The sequence below is a fragment of the Meles meles genome, chromosome 19 (genome assembly GCF_922984935.1).
Source record: "Meles meles chromosome 19, mMelMel3.1 paternal haplotype, whole genome shotgun sequence".
Classification (NCBI taxonomy): Eukaryota; Metazoa; Chordata; class Mammalia; order Carnivora; family Mustelidae; genus Meles; species Meles meles.
In genome coordinates this window covers 40,693,538-40,715,101 of record NC_060084.1, presented here as the reverse complement: position 1 = coordinate 40,715,101, position 21,564 = coordinate 40,693,538, and the positions used below count along the sequence as shown (strand labels likewise).

At 46.7% G+C, this 21,564-nt stretch overlaps 1 protein-coding gene, 1 long non-coding RNA gene and 1 other non-coding gene across 5 annotated transcripts in view; 1 reads left to right on the top strand and 2 right to left on the bottom strand.

The window, feature by feature from the left end:
- Positions 1-380: 380 nt before the first annotated feature.
- TRNAT-AGU lies at positions 381-454 on the bottom strand. The gene has a single exon. It is a non-coding gene; the product is annotated as a tRNA-Thr (tRNA).
- A 1,858-nt stretch (positions 455-2,312) lies between these two features.
- Positions 2,313-7,168, top strand: LOC123931609. The gene is made up of 2 exons (XR_006816282.1): positions 2,313-2,440; positions 5,340-7,168. It is a non-coding gene; the product is annotated as an uncharacterized LOC123931609 (long non-coding RNA).
- WDR88 (WD repeat domain 88) overlaps positions 2,406-21,564 on the bottom strand; it is a 43,360-nt gene continuing 24,201 nt past the window's right edge. For 2 of the 3 annotated variants that reach the window (XM_045988985.1, XM_045988987.1), the window contains exons 7-11: positions 17,004-17,191; positions 15,096-15,178; positions 13,762-13,830; positions 4,695-4,787; positions 2,406-2,579 (exon numbers count right to left, since the gene is read on the bottom strand). In XM_045988985.1, coding sequence (XP_045844941.1) covers positions 2,406-2,579; positions 4,695-4,787; positions 13,762-13,830; positions 15,096-15,178; positions 17,004-17,191 — 607 coding nt within the window. The remainder of the gene's footprint in view (positions 2,580-4,694; positions 4,788-13,761; positions 13,831-15,095; positions 15,179-17,003; positions 17,192-21,564) is intronic. The other variant, XM_045988986.1, reaches the window with a different exon arrangement.

Below are 21,564 nucleotides of genomic sequence, written 5' to 3'. Positions count from 1 at the left end.
ATTTTGAAGAGTCTGACTTGCGTGTTCCTGGGTAACTGTTCAAAATTCCAATGCCTCGCTGCACCCCCAGGGACTCCAGTACAATTGATCAGGGTCAGGCCCTGCGGCCCCTTATTTGTGCGGCAGCCAGAGCGCCGGGCCTCGGGGGTGTGCTTCCCACCTGGCGCCCTGGGGATACCGACTCTGATCGCCCTGCTCAGCCCAGCAGCGGGGGACGCGGACGCCACCGCCCGCGGAGACCTGAGGAAAAGACTCTGCGCTGGCAGGGGGCGGGCGAAACTGGCTTCTCAGGTTCACCTTTACACACACAAAGTGAGAGGGGCGCTAAACAGTCGAGCAAAAATGTGCACTGGTAAAAAGAGAGCCGGGACGCTCGGTTGAGGCACCGCTGGGATTCGAACCCAGGATCTCCTGTTTACTAGACAGGCGCTTTAACCAACTAAGCCACGGCGCCGCCCGCACGAACACCGCGAGAATCTGCTCCCCATCACCATTTATTCCATCCGCTGTGTGCGTGCGCATGCGTTCTGCCTGCAGCCGGCGCATGCGTGGTGTCCGGTTCGGGTCACACCCGGGGCTGGAGCGAAGGGGTCGGACGCGGAAACCCGGGAGCAAGTGGCGCGAGAGACGCCGGCGGGTGGGTCTTCCCGGTCTCTGTCGCGTCTGCCCCCAGGCGCGGAGCTCCGTGGCCAGGTGTTTGGGGGACGTCCGCGCAAAGTCGGGCCTTCTGCCCTCCAGACCAGGGGCGGGAAGCCCCCCAGCCCGTCCTGCGAGGTTGAGCCCCGGGGGTCGGGTCGGGGCTCACACCTCGCGGTGGCTCCGCGGTGAATAAGCCGCGCAGTGATCGCTCCGGCGCCCTGTGTCGGGAGGCGGCGGCGCTCCGGGGCCGCGCTCGCAGTCGGCGGCCCTTCCCGCCCTGCAGGCGCCTCCACCCGCCTGGCGAGACCGGCCCTTCCGTCGTGCCGCTTCTCCCAGGACATCGCGGGCGCCCGACTGGCCCTGCGGGACCGGGAGCTTCGAGGGGGCCCCCGACGCCGCCCGTGGGGAGGTTTGTGCTGCGGGAGCAAGCGGGGCCCTCCCCGCCCAGGCCTCCCGCCTGCTGCTTCTGGGTCTCCTCTCCCGGGCGCGGCAGGCACCTCGCCCCAACACTCGTTAGAGGGCCTGCGAGCAACTGCAAAACCAAACGCGGCGGCCCCCTTCACCCAACGGCGCCTCCGGCCAGAGAGCCTCAAACACGGAAATGTAAGTTTCTGCAAGTACGGACGCACGGGACGGGTCACTGGGGTATCACCTGCAAAGGCAAAACCCAAGAAGCCACGTGTGTGCCCATCAGTGGGGCACTGTTGGCACCTGCAGCCTGGCCGCGCCCCACAGCGGAGAGGGGGACGCATCTGTTCAGGGCGAGAGAGACTGCTTAGCAATGGGACTTCCCTTCCAAAGACAGCCCGGTTGCTGGGAGGGCGCAGAGTGGAGCTCTGACATGTTCATCCATCATGGACGTGAATAAATGGAGACATCCTGAACAGCCAGCCCCAGTCTGATCAGTCACCAGGGTGACGACTGAGGAGGGCAGCACCCAGCCCAGGACCTGCCCAAATAGTGACCAGCTTCTGGTGCCCCCCCGGCAGAGTTATGGGATGCCAGTCAGTTGACACGAAATAAACCAGGCCTGCAGTTAAGTTTTTAAGACAAACCAAGGGGCATTCTCCTGATTGACGGAAATCACGTGAGCCATACCAGATGGGAAAGGAAGCCCTTCCCGTTAACTGAAACCTTTGTGCCTTCCGAAGACATTGATTTGTGGAGTGTGGGGTGCACTGTGGAAGCAGGGGGAAGACTGTATACCCGCCTGGGCATTCTGGAAATGGAAAAGTCTGGGGTGGAGAGCATGAAACATTCCGTGATGGCAGTGCCCTCCACCCACCTGCCTCTGACCTTCCTGTGCCCTGAGTCGATGGCCATCTGGGAGCACTAGCCAGTGAGATACCCACAGTGCCTTGCCTCCTCCGCAGAGGGGTCCCACATATCTTCCTATTCATTTGACCAAGCTATCCTCAGGAGCTGTGTGTGCTGGCCTGGCTGCCTCACAGCACAACATCAGAGTCCAGAATGTGTTTGTAAAAGGAGACAGAATGAACACCAAGACATGAAAGCTTAGGAGTAGCAAAAGTGCTTCTAGAATTCACATGCACACTTGTTTTCTAAAGGAATCGAGATTTATTCTGCATGAAATCTAAAAACAGTATTTGATCCCCAAGGGGGCTGTGGAGCTGAGGCCGTGCCCCTGCCCCAGTCTGACACGCTCACCCAGGCTGCGTCCAGCCGTAGAGAAAGGTTCCTTCAGAGCCCCAAAACCTGCTCCACAGGGGACCCGTGCTCAAGTCAGTCAGCAATCCCAGTGAGCATCAGTCATTGGCGGTCGGGCTGCACTCCTGTGATGGTGAGTCTTGCCCTCCTAATGATGATGAGGCCTCTGTTAACGAGCCTTTTGCATCCATCCGGCAGAACACACATTTGGTGACCGTTTCAGAAAAGATGTCACTTTCGTAGTTGGAGAAAGGCCTGTCGCATACTTCACACTGATATGAAATGAGTAAAAGCAAGTGCTGGTCACAGGGAACCAAGGCATCCAGGTAGGATTCTCCCACCGGAGCCAACCCCCCCCTGGCCAGGCCAAGGCAAGAGCTGCCTCTCCGCTCTGTGGTCTCTGCCCCCACAAGCGTGGACGTTGCAGGCCACTGAGAGAGAATGCACACGGGCTTCTCCCTCTCTCCGCCCCACAGAAACTGTGCAGGTACAACCAGCCCATCCCCTGCTATGGGACTCCTGGGGGCAGGAGTGGCAAGCCGCTGGACAGTGGAGAGGACAGGGGTAGGAATCTAACCCCATCCTCTAACCTTCACAGAGCACAACTCTGGGGCCGAGGGGCTATCCTAACCCGACATCCCGGGGACCTAACTTACGGAAACATGAGAAGCAAGTAGGCAAGATTTCTGAGCAAAGCAGTACTTTCTGCTAGATGACGAAGGTGCTGAGCCTCCGCCTCCATCTCAGCCTGTTTCGGGCCACGGCGCACAGAGAATAGTGCCTACAGTAGCACAGCTCACCCGCCGTGCCTGCTTCCCACACACAAGTGAGCAACACCACAGGCCAGGCTATCAGGCCACGGGCAGGGGTCTCAGGGATGCCTCCCACAGCAGCATCCCCCTGCAAGATGACATGCCTCTGCGCCAGGCCTCTGTGCTCTGCTACCTTTGTCTACTCAGGGCACTAAGGCCTTTGGGAGAGGCAGCCACATCCCACCCAGGGCAGGCCCTCTGGGAAATCTGGCTTCTGAGGTTTCTTATATTGATTTTGAGCAAGACAAACGCAGAGGGCTCATCTCTGGAAGAGCTTCAAGTATGTCTCTTTCTTTTCTTTGTTTTGTAAGAAAGAGATTTGTTCCTTTACCTACCTTATTCTGCAGCATAATTTCCCATGGCCCAACCCCAAAATGGCAGGGCTCAGAACAGGCAGCCCCTGAGGGCCCATCCCAGGGGACAGGTGGAAGACAGAGGCAAGCACTGCTCTGTAGCCAGTCAACTTCTAGGGTCCAAGGGCCAACATGGCCACACAAGCCATGAGGACCAGCTGGCCACAAAGACAAGGTCCGTGTTGGTCCCACCCTTCATCTCCCTGCCCTACAGATTAGCCACTTCTAGCAGCAGCTCCTGGCTGGGCCTTCTAAGAGAAGACAAGCCTAGGTGGCTTCTCCTGCAGGGAAGAAGGACTGAGAGGACCCACCAGGGACTCCTCAAGCCTCTCAGGGTGCAGCCAACTGTCTATACTGCAAGGCCCTCATAGGGACTAGCCTCCAGCACCCAGGGATAGACTGTGGCCATCCCTGGCCAACACCTGGTGAAGCAGATGTGTCCATCCACCCTACTACCACCGTCCTCCACTAGAGAAAAACAAGCAGCTGAGCCCCTTCCCTGGGAAGGCACTGGGCATTGGGGGCCTGACCAAGGGGTCTGCTGCTAAAGCATGGGAGGCTAATGCCGTGTCCACCTGTGTGTCCAGCCACGCCCCTCTGACTCATTTCACTCCTCAGATACCCCAGGCTCACTCCTGCCTCAGTCTCCACACTGGCTCTTCCCATAAACATCTGCACAGCTCACTCCCTCACCGCCTTAGGTCTTCAACAAATGTTAACCTTCTCAGTGAGGCCTATTCTGGCCATCCTTTCAAGTGTGACCAGCAGGAGCACCTGAGTGGCTCAGTGGGTTGAGCAGATGACTTGATTTCAGCTCAGGTCATGATCACAGCGTCCTGGGATCAAGCCCGCATTCAGCTCCCTTCCCTCTCAGCAGGGAATCTGCTTGAGGATTCTCTCTCCTTCTGCCCCTCCCCCACCTGGTATGTGCTCTTTCTCTCTCAAATAAATAAAGTGTCACCAGCATTCCCATCCATTCCCCTTTCCCTACGTTATTTTTCTCCAAATTATTTATTGCTATGGGATGTGCGACATGTTTTTCTTGCTGCTTTTTTCATGGCCTCCTCTTTTAGAACATAAGTTCCCTCAGGGCAAGAATTTCAGTCCGTTTGTTCATGGTTTTATCCTCAGTTGCCCAATAAATGTTGGTTCAAAGGATAAATTCATTTGTGGAGGAAACTAATGAAAGCCTTCGTTGAGCTTAATATTACCCAGCACCAACCTGTTTCACCTTTAAGCCCAGGGCCTTTTTGTACTTGATTACCAAAGGAATTTCGTCAATTTCTTCAATATTCCATAGTCTCATGGTTTTGTCCTAAAACAAGTTAAACAGCAAACCAGCAGTCACAAGATGGGCCCCTTCAGCTGGGAGGCCCCAGGAAGGCGCACTGCATCCACGTTACAATGTGAAGAACCCCATCATGCAGAGGAGCAGAATTAGGGTGACCTGCTTCCTCCAGGACCATCCCGCCTTCTGCACCATCAAGTCCTACATCCCAGCAAACCCATTCCAGGGTGCAGAAGGTCCCACTTTTCAACAATGGATGTGGAAGTTTGAGGGAAAGGACAAAATCCCCACAGTGGCCCCAAAATAGGAACTGAAGGCAAAACTATTTTTAATGACTAATGCATATGCATAGGTACATGATCCACTTTCCATAGTTGCTGTCAGTTTTCCATGGCTTGCAGTTCACCCTAAGTTCCTGCTAATGGGCCATCCATGAATTCACACAGCGAAACTGCATTGTAATCGCAAGTGTTAATGGACTGCCTTTGATTTTACCTATGCAACTGGTATGCTGTGTTTCAAGATCTTGCTAGCAAAATTTTTAACACTGTGAATATTATGATCATGTTTTCTAATTAGGAGTTCCAATCGTGAAGATGAGAATAATTACAAGACCAATGCCACCATGACACAGACATCACCAGAAGCAGAGGCTGAACAGCTGTGTTTAATGACAGATGGCCAGACAAATAAAACTAGATTGGGAGCAGGGGCAAGGTGATAATTAACCAGCACAAGTCACACTGCAGGATATGAGGAAAAGAATTTGGAATTTAGTGTGGTGGAGAAGAGAATGTGAAAGTACAGATGGACACTGAATGTCACAAGCCTGGTATGAGACAGGCAAGTTCTAAATCAGTTTTTCCATATTCCAAAAAGACACAATGTGAAAGAAAATGAAATGTAAGCCATCCGGATTGGAAAAAAAGTAAAACTATCTCTATTTGAACATTACGTAACCTTGCATATATAAAATCTTAAAGAATCAACTAAAAAACTATTGGAACTAATAAATGAGTTCAGTAAGGTTTCAGGATACAAAATCAATACACAGAAATCTATTGTATTTTTATACAATACAATTGCAGTGAACAATCTAAAAGTCCAATCAGATACACAATTCCATTTAGAATAGCATCAAAAAGAAGAAAATGTTTAATAATAATTTTAACAAAGGAAGTGCAAAACTTACAGACCAAAACTAAAAAAAAAAAAAATATATTGTTGAAAGAAACTAAAGATGTAAATGAACAGAAAGATATCTCATTTTCAATAGATCAGAAAACTTAATATTGCTAAAATAAGAATAATCCACAAAATGTAATACAGATTCAACACAATCTTTATGAAAACCCCAGATGACTTCTTTGCAGAAATAAACACACTGATCTTAACATTCATATGGGGAGCACCTGTGTGGCTCAGTCATTAAGCATCTGCCTTCAGCTCAGATCATAATCTCAGGGACCTGAGATGGAGTCCCACATTGGGCTCCCTAATCAGAAGGGAGTTTGCTTCTCTCTCTCACTCTGCCCCTGCCCACCACTCGTGCACAAGCTCGCTCTCTCTCTCAAATAAATGAAATCTTAAAAAAAAAAAAAAGAAAAGAAACAAATACTGATTAGTGTTCCTAGCTAACATAAGACCAAAAAAGGAAAGAAAAGGTATACATATTGGGAAAGAAGAAATAAAACTCTTTGCTCACAGATGATATGATGGTCTATGTATGAAATCTAAAAGAATCAACAAAAATTATCTTGGAATTAATAAGTGATCACACTGGGTTGCAGGATACTATGTTAACACACAAAAATAAATTACTTTCCTATATGCCATCAATGAACAGCTGGAACTTTAAATTAAAAACACTACCATTTACACACACCCCCAAATAAAGTACTTAGGTATATATATAGCAAAATATGTACAAGATCTATATAGGGAAAACTACAAAACTCTTCATTAATACGAAGATTGAATATTGTCAAGATGTCAGTTCTTCCCAACTTGACCTATGGATTCAATGCAATCCCAACCAAAATTCCAGAAAGTTATTTTGCGGATATTAACAAACTGATTCTGAAGTTTTTAGAAGAGGCAAAAGATCCAGAATAGCTAGTATAATGACGAAGAGAGGAACAAAGTTGGATGACTGACACTACCCAACTTCAAGATTTACTGTAAAGCTACAGTTATCAAGACACTGGTATTGGTGAAAGAACAGACATATCATTGGAACAGAATGGAAAGCCCAGAAATAGGCCCATATAAACATAACCCACTTAACAAATGAACAAAGGAAATACAGGGGAAGAATTATAGTCTTTTCAACAATCGGTGTCAGAACAACTGAACATCCACATGCAAAAAAAAAAAAAAAATCTAGGCACAGACCTTACATCCTCCACGAAAATGAACACAAAATGGATCACAGACCAAAATGCAAACTTATAAAACTCCTAGAGAATAACATAGTAAAAAATCTAGATGACCTTGGGTTTGATGATGACTTTTAGATATAACATCAAAGACACGGTCCACGAAAGAATTAATAAACTAAACTTCATTAAAATTTTCTGCTCTGCAAAAGACACTGAGAGATAATATCTGTAAAAAACCTATCTGATAAAGGACTATTATCAAAAATCTATAAGGAATTCTTCAAACAATAAGAAAACAAAAAACCCAGTTAAAAAATGGACCAAAGATCTTAACAGCCTCCTCACCAAAAAAGGCATACAGATGGCAAATACACCTGTGAAAGATGTTCCACGTGATATGCAAATTTAATTTGCAAATCAAAGTAACAAGATACCACTAGCACTTATTAAAATGCCCAAAATTTGGAACATAAACAACAATAATGCTAATGAGGATGGGGAACAACAGGAGCTCTCACTCGCTGCTGACGGGAATGCAAAAAGGTACAGCCACCTGGTGGCTTTCCTGCAAAGCTAAACATCCTCTTACCATGAAATGTATCAATCAAACTCCTTGATATTTATCTAACGGAATTTAAAACTTATGTCCACAAAAAAAGCCCTCCACACGGATGTTTATAGCAGCTTTATTCATAATTGCCAAAAGATGCAAGCAACCAAGGTGTCTTTCAGTAGATGAATGGATAAACTGTGGTACAACCAGACAATGGGCTATTTGTACAAAAAAGAAATGAGGTATTAAGCCATGAAAAGACATAGAAGAAGAAGACATTAAGTCATGAAAAGACATCAAATGCATATTACTAAGTGAAAGAATCAGTCTGAGAAAAGCCATATACTATACACATCGAACTATACAACATTCTGGAAAAGGTAAAACTACGGAGACAGTAAAAAGATCAATGCTTTTTTTTTTAAGATTTTATTTATTTATTTGACAGACAGAGATCACAAGCAGGCAGAGAGGCAGGCAGAGAGAGGGGGAAGCAGGCTCTCTGCTCAGCAGGGAGTCTGATGTGGGGCTGATCCTAGGACCCTGAGATCATGACCTGAGCCGAAGGCAGAGGCTTTAACCCACTGAGCCACCCAGGCGCCCAAGATCAATGCTTTCCAGGGGTTTGGGAAGGGAGGGATTATAGTCTGTCAGTGTAGTTTCATCAGTTCTTCTAAATGTCTCACCTGGAGGGTGACACTGATAATGGGGGAGGGCCACGGATTTGTGGGAGCAGGGAGTATATGAGAAACCTCTGTACCTCCTCTCAATTTTGCTTTGGACCTAAAACTGCTCTAAAAACACGGAAGAGGGGTGCCTGGATGGCTCAATCAGTTAAGTGTCCAACTCACGATTTTGGGTCAGGTCATGATCTCAGGGTCATGCATCAATATTGGTTCTTTACGTGTATCAAATATACCACACTTAATGCAAGACATTACTACTAATAGTGGCAACTGGGGAGAGGAAGGGACTATATGGGAACTCTCTGTACTATTAGCCCAACTTTCTGTATATCTAAAACTGCTCTAAACAACAAAATCTATTTTTAAAAAAAGACACCAATACTCCTGAGACAATGGTAACTGATGAATTAGTTTGGGAATACTGCTCAAATGATCATCCATTGTCGTATCATTCCTTTGCTTGTTTTTATGGAATGGAATGTAGTCAGAAGAACAATGCCCATCCCCCAGAAGTCCTCACCATAATTCCCAGAAATTGTGAATATGTTAGGTGACATAACAAAGGGGAATTAAGGTTGCAGATGGAATTAAGTTCGCTGATCAGCTGATCTTACAATAGGGACATTGTTCTGGGTTATCCAGACAGGATAGACATAGAGATGAATGTCCTTAAAAGTGGACAACACAGGGATGCCTGGGTGGCTCAGTTGTTAAGCGTCTGCCTTCAGTTCAGGTTGTAATCCCAGGACCTTGGGCCATCCCAGGACCATATTGGGCTCCCTGCTCTGTGGGTAGCCTGCTTCTCCCTCTCCCATCTTGTGTTCCCTCTCTCATTGTGTCTTTCTCTGTCAAATAAATAAAATCTTTAAAAAAAGAAAAAGTGGACAACACAGTGAGAGAATATGTTCTATAGAAAAAAGGCACAGAGAAATACAATGTCGTTGGCTTTGAAGATACAGGAAGATGAACAAGCCGAAGAATGTGGTGGCTTCTAGAAAGGGTAAGGATATGGATTATCCCCTAGAGCCTACAGAAAGGAATACAGTCCTGTGGATGCCTTGATTTTAGCCCAGCAAGACCTTGTCATACTTCTGTCTCACTGAACTGGAACATACTCAGCCTTTGCTGTGTAAGGGATAAAGTTTATGGTGATTTATTATCGCAGCAATAAGAAACTAAAAAACTGAGTAATGTTCCATTTCCTAAATCGGCATGCGCAACTAAATGCAACTAAATGCCATGTGGGAGAAGAAAAGGAGGCAGTGATCCATCGGTGTTGACCCCTTGCTGTGTGGAGCTGTCAGAGGCCACCAACAATCCCTTTCAAGGTGATTTGCCAAATCCCCACAACCTAGCCCTTGAATACTCCCAGAAGCTGGGAGTTTCAGATCATCTTCTTGATTTCTATGAAGATTTTAGTGAAAATGCAGAAAACATAAAAGCGTGTTGACATCTTATCCGAATACAAACTAGACATTGCTCATCTATCCACATATTCAGCAGACAACGCCGATGTAAATTCTGGAAAATTCCATTCAGCCTATTAACTTCTTTCCAAAGCAAATGAAAAGAGCTCACCCGCTAAATGGACTGCACGTCATGCATACCACACTGCACAAAACTGTGGGATTTGCTCACCTGTGATGTTGGGTCTTTTTTTCTTTCTTTTTTTTGGGGGTGGGGGGAGAGAAAAAGAAAGCAGGGGGGGTGGGCAGAGAGAGAGGGAGAGAGGGAATCTTTTTTTTAAATATATATATATATATATTTAAAGATTTTATTTATTTATTAGAGAGAGAAAGAGAGAGTGAGGGAGCACAGGCAGACAGAGTTGCAGGTAGAGGCAGAGGGCGAAGCAGGCTCCCTGCCAAGCAAGGAGCCCGATGTGGGACTCGATCCCAGGATGCTGAGGATCATGACCTGAGCCAAAGGCAGCTGCTTAACCAACTGAGCCACCCAGGCGTCCCTAAAATATTTTTATTTATTTATTTGACAGATCACAAGTAGGCAGAAAGGCAGGCAGAGAGAGATGGGAGGGAAGCAGGCTCCCCACTGAGCAGAGAGCCCAGTGCAGGGCTCCATCCCAGGACCCTGAGATCATGACCTGAGCCGAAGGCAGAGGCTTAACCCACTGAGCCACCCAGGCCCCCGAGAGAGGGAATCTTAAGCAGACTCCCCACTGAGCATGGAGCCCGACTCAGCTCGATCCCATGACCCCAAAATCAGGACCAGAGCCAAAACCAAGAGTCAGACATTTGCTCTACCGAGCCACCCAGGAGGCACCCCCGAGGTCTTTCTTAATAGTTTTTAGTCGCCTTTCCCATTCCTCAAAAACTAGAGAAGCGCTTTAGAAAAATGTTGACTTTGTAGAAATGGAAGAAGGTGTGTTGCTTAAACATTTACCTCCAAGATGGCTGTTCTCACTGTCAGCTCTAAAGAAGATATTTAAAATGTGGGCCTGCCATAAAATTGTATGTTTAACGTGTGGCGTAAGAAGAATGTCCTCTGGGGGCGCCTGGGTGGCTCAGTGGGTTAAGCCGCTGCCTTCAGCTCAGGTCATGATCTCAGGATCCTGGGATCGAGTCCCACATCGGGCTCTCTGCTCAGCGGAGAGCCTGCTTCCCTTCCTCTCTCTCTGCCTGCCTCTCTTGTGATTTCTCTCTGTCAAATAAATAAAATCTTAAAAAAAAAAAGAAGAAGAAGAAGAATGTCCTCTGGTTTTGAAATGCATTGAGGATGAGAGTGGAAGAAAGGGGTTACAATAGAATTACAAGAAAAGGTATGGGGCACCTGGGTGGTTCAGGTCACGATCCCAGGGTCCCAGGATGGAGCCCCACATCAGGCTCCCTGTTCAGTGGGAAGCCTGCTTCTCCCTCTCCCACTCCCCCTGCTTGTGCTGCTCTTGATGCTGCTCTGTCAAATAAATAAATAAAATCTTTAAAAAAAGGTATACCGTTTCTCCAACATTGTTTCAGGATCTTCGAAGAGACCACAGTGAGCCTAGAGAAGGATGAAGTGACTGCCCCTTGGTTGTAGGTTGTGACAAAAATTCATACAGTGAAAATAGGGGTCACCTTTTTTTTTTTTTTTGGAAATAAGACAGCTTCAGTGCTTAAAAAAAGAAAAAATTCACCAGAAAATGGCAGTCATGCCAAATAAGACATTCATTCTCAGTCTCTATATCTGGGATCCAACGTTATTATCCCAAGTTCAAATGACCTCTGTGTTTTAAGGCCATTTCCCTGAGAAAGAGAGGCTAGAGTCACAATGGTGTGCACTGTACTTCAGAGCCTTTTACGGTAATGGCCACTTTAGTCACGGCCAGCCTACACCATCCACTCTTGTGGCAAAGGACCCGGCTGACTGACAAAATGCCTTGCCCACTAAAAGGTTTGCAGACTGAGTACCTTCGAACAGCTTTGGAGAGCCGGAAGTGAATTCCTGCAAATCTAAAAACCTGTGAGCTCTAGAGGGACCCTGAGGACTCCATGACCCGCGGCTATTGCTGAGAGGATGTTTTCGCCTGGTGGCCTCCCCAGGGCTGACACAGGAATCGTTGAGAAGTGGGCTTGGTAAGAGCAGAGCTGCAGGCCCAAGTGGGGTTCACAGTTGTCAGTGTGTGGTTTTGTTGCTACCTCAGCAAAAAGAAGGGCGCCCGGAGGCCAGGGCAGTCCAGGGCAGACTGTGCACCCCCTAAACTTAGGCCATGTTACATGTCATTTATAGCTTAATAAAGCTGGGGAAATAAATACATGAATAAATAGAAATATGTTTATTGAATCAATTATTGTGCTTGTATTCTTTTCTTTAAGTCTTACGTTTATGTATCTTCAGCACACATGATAATAAAGCCTACAACATTGGAATATCCAATGAAGACTTTTTTAAAAGTCCAAATAAATAGCCATAAGAAAGAAATATTATAAAATATATTATCAAATACATAAAAACATTATAAAATATAAGATATTTAAAAGAAACACAGGGTGCCTGGGTGGCTCAGTGGGTTAAAGCATCTGCCTTTGGCTCAGGTCATGATCCCAGGGTCCTGGGATCGAGCCCTGCATCAGGCTCCCTGCTCAGTGGGAAGCCAGCTTCCCCCTCTCCCACTCCCCCAGCTTGTGTTCCCTCTCTCACTGTCTCTCTCTCTCTCTCTGTCAAATAAATAAGTAAATAAAATCTTTAAAAAGAAACAAAATGTTTTATATAAAAATAAAAGCATTACAAAATATAAAACATTATAAAATATAAAAGTAAAACTAGTTCTATTATGAATTACTACTAATTGCTGCCGTTAAGTAGTCTAATTATTACTGTTTCAATACTTACATTGATGTAACAGAGAAGTAAAAAACACTGAATGAAATGACATGCATTTCAAATAAACATTCATTTTTCTTATTTTGGTTTGCACTTTCAGTTTTCTCCAGCTTTACTGAGAAAGAGTTGTCATAATCATCTTTCATATTTTTATATTAAAACAATAACACAGGCACCTGGGTGGCTCAGTGGGTTAAAGCCTCTGCCTTCGGCCCAGATTGTAATCCCGGGGTCCTGGGATCAAGCCCCGCATTGGGCTCTTTGCTCGGCAGGGAGCCTGCTTCCCTTCCTCTCTCTCTACCTGCCTGTCTGTCTACTTGTGATCTCTGTCTGTCAAATAAATAAATAAAATCTTAAAAAAAAAAAAACAATAACACATCGGCATAGAACTTCTATTAGGCGTTCTGTTATTATGGTATTGGGGTCGGGTGTGGCAGTGTCTGGGTTGGCTCTCTAACACGTTGGTCATGGCGGGCTGAGTCTTACCCATGGTCCCATGCACCCAGAAACCCCCAGACCACAGAATGGCATGGTTCTAATAAAGGTCAGCAGGAGGCAAGGTGGGACCCCCCCCCCCCACTACTCTTGGGCTCACCACACCTGAAAGACAGCTCTTGGGATACCCTTGGGCTTGCTCTTCTGGGCCATCAGCATGGGAATTCCAGAATATCGTGGTGCAGAGAAGGAAGGCCCACCTGGGAGCTCAGGGTGGTCTCTGCTGCTTCCCAAAGAGCTTGATGCCTTCCCCCCAAAAGCCCCCCGTTGGCTCCATCACTCACTGGTCTGGGCAGGCCCTTGCTCCAACAAAGCTCAAATGTCAATGGTCGCAGACGCAGAAATCCCTGGCAACTCCCCACCTAAGCAGACATAAGGACCTGCTTCCCACGGTCCCAGCCAGCTCCCTGCATTGAAGATGGCCTGGCGTGGTTGGGGGTGGGGGAGGGGGTGGTGGCGGGGCTGAGACTGAGCCAGCCCAGGAATTTAGCTTGACAGTAACACTTCCGTGAACACCATTTCTGAACGTGAGAGAGACTGCAAGTCACTCAGAGGTTGGCCACTTTTACCTTTGAAGCAGACAGGACCCATTTCTTGTTGTTGCTAATGGCAACGTCTGTCACCCAGTCACTATGGCCCTGAAGAAAAATAGAATTTCAACAAGCGCCTAGAAGAAAAACCTTGGTAAGCACAACAAAGACAAAAAGGCAAAGGCAGGACCCCAGGGATGCCTGCGTTTAAGAGCAACTAATTGTGCTTCCCGGACGTCACCCGTGACGTGTAACACGATGTAAAGGGTGTCAACGCACGTGTGCGTGATGGCACTGTGCTCTTTAAAACAGAACTCCAGCGTTGAGCAGGATGGAAGAAGAGTGACTGTATTCCCAGCTGGCCCCACAGCACCTCTTGCAGGCTCTCATTTGCCTTCTCTGTTCTAGGAAATAACCACTCGGAGGTCTTCCTGGAGAGGGGGCTTTTGCTTTGAGTCGCCGCAAACCTATCCCCTGTGGCCTGAGCAAATGGGGGGTTATTTTCCTCAGGTAAAAAGGAGCTCAGAGGAGAGAGATGCTTAATGATGTCAGGGCTCTGCGTCAGCATCTGGACCATTCTTTAACCTTAGGGAAAGAGATGGATGGCGAGCCAGTGTGGTATGGTAGGAGGAAGGAGAGCAGGAGAGGAGTGAAATTGCCATGTGTAACAAAGGAGGGGAGCTTGGGGGACCAAGATGTATGGGTGCAAGCCAAGCTTTCACAGTCAAACTGTGAGATCACAAGACCAGGGAGGCTTCGGGAATCTTGGGGTAGGGGGTACTTGGCACAGAGGTGCTGCTGTAGCCAGTCCTGGGACTGCCTAACCTCTCTGGGTTCCTGCCAGGTTGGGAAAATCCATCCCCTCATCATAGAGACACTTTGAGTCGAGTCTCCTCTAACTTGTAGGCAAAAGCACTCAGAGACCCACCATTCTGGAGCCCAGAGCTATCTGTGCATGCCTCGTTATGGCATTCATTTTTCTGCAGAGTAATTTCCACTGTTCTTAGACACTTTTCCACCTCTGAGATTTTGCATTTGTTGTTCCCTCTGCCTAGAATGCCCTTCCTGCATTCCTCATTCACCCAGTCTTTCCTTGCCTTCAAGTTCTCAGCTTAAATGCCACCTTCTCCAAGAAGCCCTCCCTGCCGACCCATTGTGGATTAGTCCTTGGGGTCTATCTCTTTCACATCACCCTGTCGTGACTTCTCTGTTCTACTCATCATGGTTAATGATCTGCTTGTTGGTTTCTTGTCTGTTCTTCCCCACAGAGGTGTCAGCTCCAGTGGGGACACCTAGATCTGTCTCACCCACTACTGTATCCCCAGCACCCAGCACCCAGCATGGGACCCTCTATCTGATGCTGACATCGGTACCTTCAAGGAGAGCTTCCGGTAGCCTTCTCCTACATCCCAGATAGCCACAGTCCTGTCGAACCCTCCAGACACGAGAACAGAGGCTACAACACAAAATGATAACATTTCAGAGAAGGGTGGGGGGTCATCTTCCCCTTCCCAAGTGCTCCCCCTTTCAGCAGGGTCAAAGCGGGCTGAGGTTGCATTGGTGTGATGACACCATGGTTCAGTCCAAGGACACTCCAATCCCTTCCTGGGGTGGTTCGATGATCCCCAGCCAGTTACAGTCCATTCTCATTATTCACGGCAGTGACATTCCGTAAAGCCACACAGATGCTGAAGTAGACAATGGTGAACAATTTCTCCTAGGGGACCTATAGGGTGAGGTTCCTAGGAGCCTCTCTGGTCCCAACTTTTCATTAACTGATCAATACATGACCTCGTTTTAGATCTCCTTTTGTTGAAACATACTGTAGTTGACACACAGTGTTTATTCATTAACATTAAATTCACGGCCATCAGTGCGGGAGCTCACGCCTGAACCCGGCTTATCCAACACCTGTGCTTTCCCTGTAAGCCGCGTCACCGCCTTCTCGCGCTGAGGAGCACCGGACAGCAAGCACTCCGGCCCTGGGCTTGGGGGCTCTTTAAAGAACAGAGTCACCAACCAAGTCCACCAAATGCAAAATAACTGGGCGCAAAATGGACACTTGCCAGAAAGGGAGTTGAAACAAGAAGGCAAAATAACTGGGCGCGCAAAATGGACACTTGCCAGAAAGGGAGTTGAAACAAGAAGGCAAAATAACTGGGCGCGCAAAATGGACACTTGCCAGAAAGGGAGTTGAAACAAGAAGGCAGAGGGCCGCCTTGTTCAACCGCAGCTGGGAGTGCGTGGGTAGGCCAACTCACACTCTTCGCTGCCCTGCGCGTCCACAGCCCCTGCCACATCACAAAAGTGCCACAAATGCTGATTTCAGGGTTACGAATAAATTTTATCCAGTATGGTAATTCACAAATGTGGAAGGCGTGAATAGGGATAATGGACGATATGCAACTCTGAACCCCAAAAATACAAGGGCAGAAACTGGTGGGATGCCCCCTAATGGGGTCTCACAGAGACTGCTTGTGAAGAGGTAAAGTTGTTCAAAAACACCCTAGCATTTTGCAAGGCAGCCTCTGATTGCTTCTGTACTGGCTGGGGGCCCCTGATACACACAGAGCAAGCCCCACTTCCCAAGAGAATGGAGGAGGAAAGCCATTGGCTCCTGAGTGTCGGGGACCGTCACTTCCCTCACTGAGGCTAGTGGCATGAGGGCCGCCTCCTGTCATCACCTCTGCTGGCATCTGTGCCTCTTCATTTGTCAACAATGCCCTCATTTCCGACGAGAAAACACCCCACACAATCCTCTCATTCCCTCTGGTTGGAGGGTACTGACTCCGACCTCTAGTTCAGGGGGGTGGGCGAGTCACTCAAACCTAGCCAATCAGAGCCTTTCATCTCCCGGTAAAGTGATTGGTTCCGAGGTAGGTATGTGTCCCAAGCTGAGCCAATGAAGCACTGTCCTGGGACTTGCACTAGTACCAAGGAAAAGAAGGGTCTCTCTTTCGCCAGGACTGGCTCCCTAACAGCACTGTCTTGAGTGTCTGGACCCAGCCACATCTGAAGAGAGATCTGCTCTTGGACTTCCCCATTCCAGGGGCTAGTAAATATCTTTGGCTGCGAAGCCACGTTAAGCTGAGTCTCCGCTACTTACAAACTTCTGCCTATGATGTCCCTCCTGGCTTGTGTGTTCTCATTGAAAACAAATCCACCCTCACCACTGGTGAGGAATTGCCTCTCTTTATGATGGCAAGTCCAGGGGAATGAAACACAAGATCTGCCCCAGCACTCCCATAGGTGTGAAATCTTTCCATGTGTTCATTACTCACTGTCTCTGGAAAAGTGGCAGGAGCTCACAGAACCTTCATGGCCCTTCATCAGAGTCACACAGGCTCCAGAGTTCCGAAACTCCCCCGTATGAACATTCCATATTTTTAAGGTTTTATCCCAGGAGCTTGTACACAGGAAATGGCCACTGAAGGTAAAGCAGCAGTTTGAGATTGCACTGGAATGTGCCCTGAAACACAGATGGAAGGGTGCATACATCAGCACCTCATGCCTGGAGAATCTGGGGACAGGGTTGAAGTGAGAGGCACTTCACTGTGACGTAATGGACATCATCCCTTTGATCACTGCCTACCATAGTCCAAATCTTTTTTTCCCCATTTTATAAAAATTTAAATTCTAGTTAGTTAACATGTAGTGTAATATTAGTTTCAGAAGCAGAATCTGGTGGTTCATCACTTACATACACCACCCAGTGCTCAACACAGCAAGGGTCCTCCTTTATGCCCATCACCCATTTGGCCCACCCCCCACCCACCTCCCTTTATCAACCTTCACTTTGTTAAGAGTCTCTTATGGTTTACTTCCCTCTTTCCTCTCTCTTTTCCCCTCTTCCCTTTTGCTCATCTGTTTTTTTTTTTTTTTTTTTTTTTTTTTTTAAAGATTTTATTTATTTATTTGACACAGAGAGATCACAATAGGCAGAGAGGCAGGCAGAGAGAGTGAGAGGGAAGCAGGCTCCCCGCCAAGCGGAGAGCCCCATGCGGGACTCGATCCCAGGACCCCGAGATCATGACCTGAGCCGAAGGCAGCGGCTTAAACCACTGAGCCACCCAGGCGCCCCTGCTCATCTGTTTTGATTCCTAAATTCCACATATGAGTGAAATCGTGAGGTATTTGTCTTTCTCAGACTGACTTATCTCACTTAGCATAATACACTCTGGCTCCATCTCTGTCATCACAAATGGCAAGATTTCATTCTTTTTGACGGCTGAGTAAGATTCCATTGTATATATATTACCAAGGTCCAGATCTTAATTGCTCTGACTATGCAATATTCTAGGATTTCTCAATCATGGCAACACTGACATTTGTGCTGCCCACAATTCTTTGTGGTACGGGGTTGTCCCATACACTGTAGGATGTTGAGCAGCGACTACTAGATGCCAGCAGCACCTACACTCAGCTATGACAACTAAAAATATCTCCAGACATTGGCAAATTATTCACTGGGGGACAAAACTGCCCCTGGTTAAGAACCACTGCACTACTTAGAGCTACCTGAGACTTGAGGGGAAAGAACATCAGAAAATCTGTTAGCAGTGGTCAACAGAAGAACAGCCCTTAGGGTCTTGTCCTGGGTCACACTTTCAAAATGGGTTTCTCCTGCTCACACTCCACCTCCTTTCTCTCCAAGACCTGGAGGCTCCTCCTTCCCCCACCCCTCTCTCACCACCTTCTCCCAGTGCCCTTCTGTTTTCTCTCCCACTCCCTTCATCTGTCTTCAGTCATTAAAGCATATTTGAATGCTATACATTGAGTTAAGTTTTTAGTTATTCATTCTCAATTTTTTTAAAAGACTTTATTTATTTGACAGACCAAGATCACAAGGAGGCAGAGAGGCAGGCAGAGAGAGAGGGAAGCAGGCTCCCCGCGGAGCAGAGAGCCTGATGTGGGGCTCGATCCCAGGACCCTGAGATCATGACCTGAGCTGAAGGCAGAGGCTTTAACCCACTGAGCCACCCAGGTGCCCTCCATTCTCAATTTTTTATGTCTTTTTTTTTAATCTGTCAGAATTTGGCTGTTTTTGTTTCCTTTGTGATCCTCCAAGTATTTCCCCCATGAATTTCATCTTCCATTATAAACAGTTTTCAAGAAAACCTATGAACATAGATGAGCATCTCCGAGTGGCCTGGATCACAAAATCAGTCATTTTACTTGAAGGAAAGCTTGAACAAAACTGTTTTTTCTATGAAGGGTTGGGGGTGGGAGGTTGGGGGAACAGGTGGTGGGTAATAGGGAGGGCACGTATTGCATGGAGCACTGGGTGTTGTGCAAAAACAATGAATACTGTTACGCTGAAAGAAATAAATAAATTAAAAAAAAAACAAAACTGTTTTTTCTAGAGCTCAGGCCGAGTTTTCAACTCTGCTTTAGTTCTTTGTAGTGCACAGACTAAAGGCAAAGGAGAAGAAATGTCAACTTCCCAAGGTTAGGAAAGTCAAACTTCCTAAATCCCTATGGCTATTAGGCTAAGAGCCACCCCAGCATATACTAGAGATGGATAAAAAGCCTTCGCCAGAATCCAAACACAGTGCTTGGGATTTAAACCAGGGCTATCTCTATTTTCCAGGAAAAGAGAAATTCCATTTCTCATAAAAGACTGTGGTACTTAACAACAGTTTGGGGAAAGTGCTTATGTTGCACTTACATCTGGGCAGGATGGAATTCATGCACTTTTCCCTATTCCTCCTGCTAAGTACCGCTAACAATCCTGGGCATTTATAAAGCAGAGAGGAGACGAGGAATGATGGAGATAAGAATGCAGACCAGCATGACATCTTGGGACCCAAGAAGGCATGCTGGGTGTTCCTAGCCTTTTATTTTCTTCACCTATCCTGTACTGAATACCAGAAAAGCCTGTAACCCAAGAAACAATGGGGACCATAAAAAGGCCCTCAAGAAAAGCCTGCTCTTCCTAGCCAGTTAGATAGCTGAGCAAGAGAAAAAATGTGTAGTCACGACCCATCTTATTCCAGCCAAACATCTCAGGAAAAATTGCATCCCATCCCCACCCCTGCCAGCAAGGTCCAAGAAGGAAGCCTTGACTGCCATCCTTGCCAGACTCTACTGAGATGGCCTGCTAGAACAAGATTCTAGGACTGAGAGTTTTCTAATATAATTAATACACACAACATCCACAACACAACAGGAAATCACTCATCGTACTAAAAGCCAGGAATATGTCATTGTGAATGAGAAGATAATCAACAGATGCCCAACAGGGAGATGACACAGACATTAGAATTATCTGACAAGGATTTTTAAGTGGCCACCATAAAAATGCTTCTATGGACAATTATAATCATGCTTGAAGCAAATGAAAAGATAGAAAGCCTCTGCAAGGAAATCGAAGATGTGACAAAGAGCCACATGGAAACTTTAGAACTGAAAAATAGGAAATGAAAAATTAAAAATTCAATGAAAAGGACAGAGAAAAAGAATCAGTGAATATGGAGACAGACAATATAAATTAAACAGTCCAAAAAATAAACTGGAAGGGAAAAAAAAAAAAAACCAGCTTGAGAGACTTGGGGGACTATAACAAAAGATTGCAAGTTTGTGTCTTCAGAGTTCCAGAGGGAAAAGGGGGTAAGCGCTGAAAAAGTAATCAAAGAGATTATATCTGAAATTTTACCAAATTTCGCAAAAGAAATAAACCCACAGATTGAACAAGCTAAATGAGTAGGACAAACCCAAAGAAATCTATCCCCTGACACAACGTAACTAAACTTCAAATGGAATACTTGATCTCTAGGTCATGAGTTCAAGCCCCATGCTGGAAGTAGAAATTACTTTTTTTTTTTTAAGATTTTATTTATTTATTTGACAGAGGTCACAAGTAGATAGAAGGCAGGCAGAGAGAGAGAGAGGGAAGCAGGCTCCTTGCTGAGCAGAGAGCCCGATGCAGGACTCGATCCTAGGACCCTGAGATCATGACCTGAGCCGAAGGCAGCGGCTTAACCCACTGAGCCACCCAGGCGCCCTAGAAATTACTTTTAAAAAAATGAAATTAAATAAATACTTAGTTAAACTTCTGAAAACTTAAGACAAAGAAAAAAAATCTTGAAAGCGGCAAAGGGAAATATAATTTGAATGGCAGGAGATTCTTCATCAGAAACCGTGAAGGGGTGCCTGGGTGGCTCAGGGGGTTAAGCCTCTGCCTTCAGCTCAGCTCATGATCCCAAGGTCCTGGGATCGAGCCCCACAACAGGCTCTCTGCTCAGTGGGGAGACTGCTTCCCCTCTCTCTGCCTGCCTCTCTGCCTACTTGTGATCTCTGTCTGTCAAATAAATTTAAAAAAAAAAAGAAAAAGAAAAAAAAAAGAAAAGAAACCGTGAAGATGAGAAGAAAGTGACAGGAAAGATTTAAATGATGAAAGAAAAAGAAGAAAGAAAAAAAACCTGTCAACGCTGATTTTTATATCTGGCAAAAATACCCTTTAGGAATGAATGGGAGGGGTGCCTGGGTGGCCCAGTCCATTAAGTGCCAGACTCTTGATTTCAGCTGAGATGATGATGTCAGTGTTGCAAGATCGAGCCCTGCCTGGGGCTTGCACTGGTCATGGAGCCTACTTGAGATTCTCTCATGTCCCCCCTCCCCCACTCCTTGTGCCCCTCCCTGCTCCTCTCCCTCCCTCTCCCTCTGCTCCTCCCTGCCTCATCTCTCTAAAATAAATAAATCTTTTTAAAAAATGGATAAAATGAAATTTTTATGTTATATATAGTTTTACCACAATTTTAAAAATGTGATATTCTCCCAAACCACTGAACTATACACTTGAAATGGGTGCATTTTTGACTGTGAATTATATCTCAATAAAGC